We start from the raw sequence: 9,888 nt of genomic DNA on the forward strand, positions 1-9,888 counted from the left end.
TGCTGCTCGCAATCGCGCGCGCGCACACTAGCAGCTCCCGCATCTTTTTTTATTTTATTTTCTTTTAGCGCGCATGCACAACTCCTGGGCTTGTTGCCCATAGACCTTTGTTCCTCCCTTTCCTGCCCTCTATGCTTTTATTCTTTCACTTTCACCGCCGTGTCACTGTTGAAATGATAAACAACCTGGCGCATCGTCACAACTGCATTTATATCCAGGGTTTCTGGAAGCCTCCTTTGTGAGCGTTGTGCTTTCACGTGCAAACAGAGTTCTGTCCACTTTCGTATGTGCGGTGCGTGTAGGTAATGTGTGCGTCAGTGTGGAGAGGATGCTCACACGCACAGACCAGTCATTTCCCAAGTCAACAGAAACCAAGCTCTTTAACATCATGGCATACAAGTTAAGAGGACAGAACACACGCACACTTACCCAGAGTTCCCTGATAGAGGGTGGTCCTGCTGGATTCACACGGAGTGGCGGCACTGTAGAGCTCACAGGCGCACTGTAAAGTTCTTTTTGTTAATTTACAGGATGAGAGCAGCCTGTCAGGCGAGGCTGGCTGCCCACCCTCTGGTTGTTCTGAGCCACGCGTTCTGCCCGCAGATTTCCCCTCTTTCGCTAGGCTTTGAGCACTTGACTTGACACACGGTCTCCGCGACTTAAGCAGAGATTTCTCCGAACAGCTGCTAATAAAGTTGAGCGCTCGTGTTTTCCACCCCCTACCCCTCTCACATACCCCACCCCCCAACAACCCTGGCTTCTTCGTGGTCTGAAATCGGCATTTCAAAGTTTCTTTCATTAATCTTCGGGTCTGCAGGCCTGCCGTAAACCGCCATGTTCTGCACTGGGGGTGCTCAGGGCCTCTTTGTCATAGCTCCTCGACAGGCATGGGGTTGGCGAGGCCAAGCTCCGCAGCCCCCTGTAATCCGTCGCTATTTGGATGCAAATGACCGAGCGGGCCTGAACGGCGCCGCAGCCCGGTGAAAGCCGGCATCCCTGGCCTGTGTTCAAGGCAGGTTTCATATGGAGAGGGATTGAAAAATCTTCACACACTTAATGCCTCTGCTCAGACCCTAGACTGGCGCCCTTTAATCACGCTTACTAACTTCTATTCTTTAAAATTACATATTCACGGCTGAACCCTTGAAAGGGGAGGGGATGTGGTCCGTCGGCTAGACTGGCAACTTTGGTGCTGGAAATCAGGGGTCGCGTCCACATCCTTTGATTCTGGGCAAATCACTTAATCTCCCCGTGCCTCAATGTGTAAAGTAAATACGGTGCTTGTGTAAAGCGCTCCAATACCTTCGGGTCGCGTTTGTGCTATATAAATATGCAAAAAAAAGTGCGCGAGCCATGACCTCAAAGCCCATGTAGTTGTTCGCATGGCAGTCAAGACTGAGCTCCCAATGCCGTAACTGACGCCCCTCTCCTCCCCGTGTCAATATGTTCCTTCCAATCCCCTCTCTTTCGGTGTAGAGTGAGCCCCTACACACCACAATGTAGTGTTATCATCATAATCATTCGGAGTAACGTTGTATTGCAGTCGAAGTTATAATTTAGACAACACACTACCCATTAACGCTAACAGAAGAGCAAGAGGAGTGAGCATGGAGTGAGATAGATAGAGGTATGACGCTCTTAGAACAAGCATTGGCATAGCCAATGGGTCTCGCCTTTGGGACCTTATAAGTGTTTAGCCATGCAACACTTGATGTTGTTGCACCAAGGATATTGTGCTGGATAACTAAACACTTGTAAGGTCCCAAAGGCGAGACCTATTGGCTATGCCAATACTTATTTTTTAAAGGGCTCAAAGCATAATAGCGCTGACTTCTATCCTAGAGCAATATCTACGTTCAGTAACATCACTGTTAAAGAATGCGTGGAATGATCAGGATAATCCAATCCTTTTCCCCCCGAGGTAAATGGCAGATTTGCACCTCTTTTTGTAATTCAAGTATCCTAATAATTCGACAGATGGCTGCTCACGTGGTCCATGTTACAACATTCCATTTTCTGATTTTTCAAAACCTTTCTCTTTATGATGCTTAATACCGACTGATTAATCGGCGTGAAACCAGGCAACATACGTAACAGACGCACATTGATTTTTTTTTTTCTGTACCAACGGCCCATTTCAGGTCAACAGTACTCCGTTTTAAGTATGTTCTCGTTTCAGGGTGCATATTTGCTGCTTTCTTTTTCTGGATTGAATAATTACACTTCTGTGTGTTATATAGTGAATAGACGCACCCAAACCATTTAAGTTATTCATGAAACTGCTGTGCCTCTCCTCGTATTCATTTTCTGCCTTATGGCTGGTGTTTCATCTTCAGCAGCAGTTAGGCCAAACAAGTGATGAGATGTCAGAAAGGATGCACCCTGGACCCATACTATTTCCAGTATTAGACCCTGTTGCAGAGTCCCTCTGCTTTGACAGCTCAGACTACTCTCATAATGCCCTGTAGCCGTGTGAATGTTCCGGACTGTGGTGAAAAGCGTGTCTGGCGTCCATCTTGCAGCGGGAGTGACCGAGGCTTGGGGACTTAACTTGAGTAAGTGGCCAAATTGTTGACGCCCCCCCCTTGCATTGCTGACATTGTCCATTATTAATCTGTATGCACACAAGTGTAGCAGGAAACAGTACGTTCTGACCAGGCTATGGAACCTGTTTCTTCTCTTTTGTGGGGGGTGCAGAGGTTTGCTCCTTTGTGCAATTAACCAATGCAAACGTTTCCTTTTTTGTTCCTCTCACCTAATTCAGCCGGAAGACCTCATGAACATGCAGCACTGCAACCTGCTCTGTCTGCCTGAAAACTACCAGATGAAGTATTACTTCTACCACGGGTTGTCCTGGCCACAGGTTTGTGCGGGGCTGCTCTTTGTTCACGGGGGGCACTGCTGAGTTTCCTGCCATAGGAGCATCACATCTAATAGATTCCTTCTCCTCCCTTTCAGCTTTCTTACATCGCCGAAGACGAAAATGGAAAGATCGTTGGCTACGTCCTGGCGAAAATGTAAGACAGGAGATAAAAGATGTGAATGTTCTCCTGTTTCCTTGTGTGTTTACCCTGCATTGTCATTCTGTTATGAAACCGCATTAGATGAAAAGCCCCAAAGAGTAATGCCTTATTTTAACTCCCACCTCCATGTCCCCAAGAGCGCGATACTCCAGTCTTGGGCTGTTCTTTTACAAATCGTTGTTTTCAGTTGTTAGTTCAGTTGAAGTTAACCAAGATCACAAGTCCCAAAATGCATTAGGTTGTAAAACACAACAAGCATTGGCATAGCCAATAGGTCTTGCCTTTGGGACCTTATTAGTGTTTAGTTATCCAGCACAATATCCTTGGTGCAACTACATAAACTATTGCATGGCTAAACACTTATAAGGTCCCAAAGGTGAGACCTATTGGCTATGCCAATGCTTGTTATCTCTACTTTTCTCACTTGGAAAGCTTCAGGTGCTTTCTTAAATGTGGGAGAAACATTTGACCGTAGAACAAATGTCTTCCTGGGTGTAGGAGAGTAGGATCTGCTTCACATGGGTACCCCACTTTTTGCTGGTGTTTCACTGTTTTTCGACCTTAGTCTGGCTGTGGCCCTGCTAATCAGGACCCCAGCCCAGCAGCTTCCTCTCTAAAATTGTTTCCATGTACATTAGGTACATTTCTAATTGGATTCTGGGGTGCTTTATAAGCCCCTAGTATATGGTATACTATGTACCTAGGGCATAGGTATCTCCGAGGCCTACCAGGGGCTGAAGCATGTATTATGGCACCCCTGGGAAGCACTCCAAAATGACCCCACAGGTTTGCTACTGCAGCCTGGGTAAGGTGCTGCCTGCACCCCTTACTGTGGTATAGGCTACCTATATCGCTACCATTGCACACACATATAAAATATATAAGTCACTCCTATGGCAGGCCTTGACAATACTGAAGGCAGAGTGCTTGGTTTTTATGTGAGAGGGTGTCCCTGCATGAGCAGAGCCCCTCTACAGCGTTCAGAGTACCTCCTCTGATGCTGTTTGTGGTGCAGCCTGACCATATACTCTTAAGTGCATTATAACCTCGCGGTAAATGCTAACTTTGGACTGGCTGCTCGGAAACATGTCGTGTTTGGTGTCAAACGCTTTGGAATCTCCCCCCCCCCCCCTGCTTCTCTGCCAGTTCTGGCGGCGGGGGTAGCATTCCACCCTTCTAGAGGGAGAGACATGTTCACACTGGTCTACCCGGTAAAGACTTTCTAAAGCCCTGGCATCACAAAATGGATGCCACTGCCACAGACACAGGTCTGGCCTCCTGCTGCTGACCGAAACTCCGGCAGGGGAGGCCTTCAACGTTCTATTTCGACTATAAGACTGAAGAAATCTCCCTTGGGGTCAAGGAGAGACTTCCCTGCTTGGCAGGCACCAAGGAAGCAACTGTCTGGTCTGCATCTTTGAAGCTCCCGCTGGACGCCGAAGTCTTTGCATCACCAGAGGTGGATTTCCAGACTTCCCAGAGGCTACCCTGTGTCTACAGCAAAGCTGAGGCCCGTGGGTGACGTGGAACCCTGAACCCTGGACACTCTGATCTTTTGCCGATCCATCATCTTCCTGGTCTTCCTTGAAGTTGTGCTTTGGGCTCCGAGTAGCCCCAGCCTTGAGCACCTCTTGCACCGAAGATCTCTGGTCTCCACTCCACGAGTGACCCGCGGGCCAGTTTCAAGTGCGACCGCTCGATGCTCCTTCGCGATCGCTAGCCCGTTGGCTAGTAGGTCCCCACGAAGGCAACTCCTCTTCTGATTGGGCTTTCCTGGTTGCTCCAGACGTGCCCCGACTTACCCTTACTGGGTGGGTCCCCCAGACCTTACTGGTCTGCACCGAAGTCCTTTCTCTGTTTCCAAGTGACTTGCCGTTGCCAAGGCTTGTTGAGTCCAATCTGGTCACCGACACCGCAGCACTCAACAAACTTCATGGGACAGCTTGAATCCAGCTCCTGGTCGTCGTCTACTCCTCGTGGCTGAAGAGTCAAGACACCAGTCAACTCACCTGAAGCACCCCACATCTGTGGGCATTGGACTATCGTGCCCCTGGTCACTGGCAAGTGACCCAGACTCTGTCCTCTCTACTTTCAGGTTCCCTCCATCCTCGATCCAGACTTGGATCTCTTCAGACACTTCCCCTCTTCACGGCAGCAGCACTTCTTCGGCAGCTTCATTGAAAACGACGCCGCGACCCGACACCATTTGACAACTATGCACCCGGCTTCCCTGGGTGAGGTAACTCGAGTATTCCGGTGCTCCCGTGGTTGTTGGTCCTAGACACCTCTAAGTACAAAAGGGTTTGCTGGTAGTCGTCTTCTAAGTGTCCTTAAATTCTTAATTTCCAACTGCGGCTTTCACCATAGAAGTTAACGGCAATTCACGGCTGTGTCCTCACACTGTACGCGTCCCCGTGGGTCCCCTGTGTCACTGCCTTGGGTGTTTCCTAGTGGTCCAAGCACTTCTACAGGCTCTAGCCCTTGTGTCTAGTTCAATCGTGGTTCTTATACCACTTTATTGGTATATGGTTTGGTACGCCCCTAGGGCCCAAACATGTATTTGTGCTTTTACTGTTGAATACTGACTTGTAACTTAAGTACTTCGAACTCCAGCCTCATAAAGAGACTAGAGGGGTGTGTTTTATCTTAAATACATATATTTTAAATATCTACCTTGTGTGGTTGTCCTTTCATTTGATAATTCAAGAGATTATAGACTGGTAAAACAAGCTGCTTTACATTCCTTCAAGACTTAGCCTGAAGACTGCTCTCCATAGCTACCACTAGGATAGCTTTCAATAAAGGTTGTCTTTAACCTATCACCATAAGGGGTTGCTTGGACTGATACAAGGTGCCCACTATAACTAGTGGACAGCATATATCAGGCCAACTTCTCACATTGGTGGCAGCGGTGAGATTCCAGCTTGCTATTGTTTTACCAGATAATCTCAATTGAATTGATCAACTGAAAACCACTAAAGGTACATATAATATCAAGTTTAGCTACAGTAAGTTCTAAAGAGTTGTGTGTGAAGGGATAGCACACCCTTTCTACAACTCAAGAGAGTTTAGTAGGCCACACTATTGTAGGTAGTGCAATACACCACACCACACTAGTAATGTCTAATCAGCCAGGAACCAGTGGGTCCCTGCCAGAGGCCAGTGGGCTTCTCCCCTACAAATATGAGGATCTCGCCTTTGCACAGCTTAGGGCAGAGGTCTTCAAACTTTTGTAGATTGAGCCCCCAGCTGAATTTTTTTTTAGATGTTGCCCCCCCTCCTGACAGAAATTTCTGGAATCGACCGCCACGCGCATATTCCGGGCATAACCAGCAAATAATGTTCAATACAATAAGAGTGTTTAGGGAACTGCAGGTTTGTGAGTGGGTGTGATGAAATGACAGGCTTATTACACAGCTCAAAACACCACTTTTCAGAATAAAATGTGCGCAAATTGTTTTTACTAGGATGGTTTGTTTTACACATGACATAGATTGATAATGACACCACCAACATAAATATGACAGGTGTGGCTGTTTTTCAGAGACGGTCAATCTGTGGATGGATTTTTGCTACTGCCATCCTCAGGTAGTGCTCTACATCCAGGGGCAGATTTACAAGGAAGTGCCGCAGCGTGGCACCGCAAGCCCTTTGGCTGCGCCACGCTGCGGCACTTCTGAAGCACAGGGATGCGACATATTTACAAGAATATGACGCATCTCTGTACTTCCCCCTGCGCTGGCGCATAAACTGCAGCCATGTGCTGACATAGGCATCCTTGCACCATGGTGCAAGGATGCCTGCGTCGTGGGGAGATTGTTTTGTGCAGGAAGGTGCCCCTTCCTGCACAAAAACAATCACTACAGGCATCTCCCTCTTTCAATGCATTCTGCAGAATGCAGCACGCATTGAAAGAGGAAAAAACGAAGAGAAATGAAAACATTTCTCCTCGTTGCGCCTCGCTAAGCCACCTCTAGGGTGGCGTAGCATTCAGAAGCATTTCCAGATTTACGATTCCTCGTAAATCTGGAGATGTCTTTTCCATGGGTGTTGCGTGGGAACACCCACAGAAATACCCATGGAACAACCCTTCAACACAAAGTGCTGCGTGTGAAGGGGCCGTATTTAAAAGGAGAGGAAAAGTCACGCAGGGTGGCTTTTCCCGGCCTTGTAAATATGGAGGAGCCCCCTGCGCCACCAGTACATCACGAAAAGTGACGTATTGGTGGCGCAGGGTGCTTGTAAATCTGCCCCCTAGTCTTTAATACCGCAAGTGCTGATAACACAATCTCACATAAATAGCAGTTTCTCTCAAAGCTGAATATTCTGCAGACATTTTCAGCCAAAATAGGGACTGTAAGGGAGACAGTGTTGTCAGATTTTTCGAGTACTCCCTAGCTCGGAGCTGGTACACGAGAAACCTATCTTCTCTAGAAATCATTAACAACCGTTTTAGGCAGCATTATAATGGGATAATTGCCCACCAACCTGTTATGGACCCGAAGACAAAGTTGAAAGTCCACAGAGAGGGCGTTTATCGAACACCTAATTGAGAATTCCTTAGTAGTACGATAAGTTGCTTGCCTGAAGCAGTTGGGGTTAAGGACACGTCGGGCTTATGTTTAAAAAAAAAAAATAGAACTAATAATAAATGAATGATGTTGTCTATTTTACTTCAGAGCAATGTTGTCTGACAGACTTTGTGGCGGCAGGGACATGTTAAGGATCTTGGGTGCCCTGGGCCAAAACTATTTTGGGGCCCCTGTTCAGTACAGCTTTGAGTCTAAATGATTTACTTTCAGCTCTGCCTTACCCTCTTTAGCCAGGCTACTACCGGTGCACAGGCACTATGGTTGAAATTCTAAAAGCGTTTACATCTAATATTCATAGATAGTGATGTGTGTTTTCACTGTTGTAACAAAGCAGCAGCCCCCTAATTTTACAGTGAATAATATCTGATCTCCTCCAATGTCTCATATGTGAGGACCCCTGTTGGATCTAAAATAAACTTTTTTATGGTTGTTGCTTGAAACACACATTTCTCTGCAAATAGTAATAGACTCCTTACATCAATCACATTAAAAAGAAATGAAACAAAAAGGTATTTACAAGAATCTGTTTAGGAATTATTCCAGGCCATCAGGGCAAAAACAGAGCTGTCTCTATCAAGGGGACCCCTAGAAGGCTGGATTGCAGTGCATGTAAATGTGTCCTTTTGTAATTTAGGACGACATGCCCATACTCGTGTACAGGGGCGCAACTAGACCCGAACTTCGGGTGGGGGCTAACCCTCCCAGCCAGGGCTGGCCCAAGCACTGGTCGCACACAGTGCAACGGTCTTTTTTGGCGCCCCCCCCCCCTCCCACATTTCCTCCTTCTCCATGAATTCCCTCATTACCACTCACCAACGGTGCACCTCATCTCTCTTTATTTTGTTATAGCGCTACTCATTTTTTACTCACACTCAGTTCTGTGATCTACATGGTACACATTCTATGTGAGCAGGCACATTAACCCTCTGTGCTGTGTGGGTGGCAGGAGTGCTCATGTGAGTGCACGGTGAGCCATGCGACAGATTGCGAGTAGGGTAAGATGAGTGACTGCAGGGTGAGCGAGGTGACCATATGAATTTGGGTGCAGATATAAGTGCAGAGTGGGACGAATGAATGTATGGTTAGTGGTGGGCTTATTTGAGTGAGATTGCAGATTGAGCAGTGAGGGGGACAGGTGAGTGAAGTGTCACTTGAGCGCAGGTTGAGTAGTGTGCTTGTGTGATTGCAGGGTGGGGTATAGGGTGAACAGTGCAAGTGCATTGTGAGTGCAGAGTGATCACTGTGAGTGCAGGGTAAGTGGTTGAATGGTGTGAGTGCATGGGGATCAGTGTGAGTGCAGGGCGAGCGTGAAAGTGAAGGGCGAGAATGAGAAGCGAGTTGTCTGAATACAGGGTGCATTCCCAGGCACTTGAAGTAACTCCATGTTATTGACGGCGGCGTAGGGTTTCAAAAGTGTTAAACTATTGCTAATATGGTAGTGATCGGGGTGAAACTCCAGGTCTTGTTATTAGGGTTGCCAGCTCATTATTTTTATGTCCCAGGCGGTACAAAAATAAGCAGTCACCTAAAGCTGTTTTGTCAGTACTTGTCCATGCATACTTTGAACAGCAAATATAAATAGAAATAACTTTTACTTGTGTTCTAGGGCTGCCTGAATAATCTATGGCTGATAAAAGGGAACATGCTTCTTTATTTATAGACAAGAAATTTGCTGTCTGTTTAAAAGAACACATGGCTGGCTGGCATTTTGCGCACCTGCCTGTGTAGTTTTAAAAGAAACTTTGTCTCCTTTCTGGGAAGCGCTAACCCTCCCAGGAGGGGGTTAATTCATAGAGCTGAAATGCTTCAGCTGCAGTGAGAGGCAGGATGTCTCCACTGCTTAAACTGAAAGCAAAGGAACAGACAGACATTTCAGCTGCAGTGCGAGGCTAGGAGTCTCCTCTACTATAATATGGAATGTGAAGGCTGTCTGTTCGTTTACCTTTGGATTTAGCAGAGGAGCCTTCCTGCCCCCTCGCTGAAGCTGAATGAATTAACCCCCTCCTGGGACGGCGAACATAAGAAAAGCATGGGCACTTCGTGCCCCGTCGATTTCCCCTCCCTCCAACCATACCGGAGTTCTCTAAGCAGACCTGCGACAGGGAACAAAGGTAAATTAGAATGGAGTGCGCGCCCCAGAGTTTGAAGAACTCTGGCTTAGGGCCTTATGTTCCATTAGGAAGCTGAAGACAGGTAAAAGCCCAACCACCCAGCATCTTTTACAGATATTCAGGCTGGATGATCTCTCAGGGCCTAGTAGGCCTGAAGGGGTA

The 9,888-nt window shown here is 47.3% G+C and overlaps 1 protein-coding gene across 2 annotated transcripts in view; it reads left to right on the forward strand.

The window, feature by feature from the left end:
* The window catches only part of NAA10 (N-alpha-acetyltransferase 10, NatA catalytic subunit), a 48,427-nt gene that overhangs the window by 7,866 nt on the left and 30,673 nt on the right, over positions 1 to 9,888 (forward strand). For both annotated transcript variants that reach the window (XM_085629759.1, XM_085629758.1), the window contains exons 2-3: positions 2,765 to 2,863; positions 2,959 to 3,017. In XM_085629759.1, the coding sequence (XP_085485885.1) occupies positions 2,765 to 2,863; positions 2,959 to 3,017 (158 nt within the window). The remainder of the gene's footprint in view (positions 1 to 2,764; positions 2,864 to 2,958; positions 3,018 to 9,888) is intronic.

This window comes from Triturus cristatus, chromosome 10 (genome assembly GCF_964204655.1).
Source record: "Triturus cristatus chromosome 10, aTriCri1.1, whole genome shotgun sequence".
Lineage (NCBI taxonomy): Eukaryota > Metazoa > Chordata > Amphibia > Caudata > Salamandridae > Triturus > Triturus cristatus.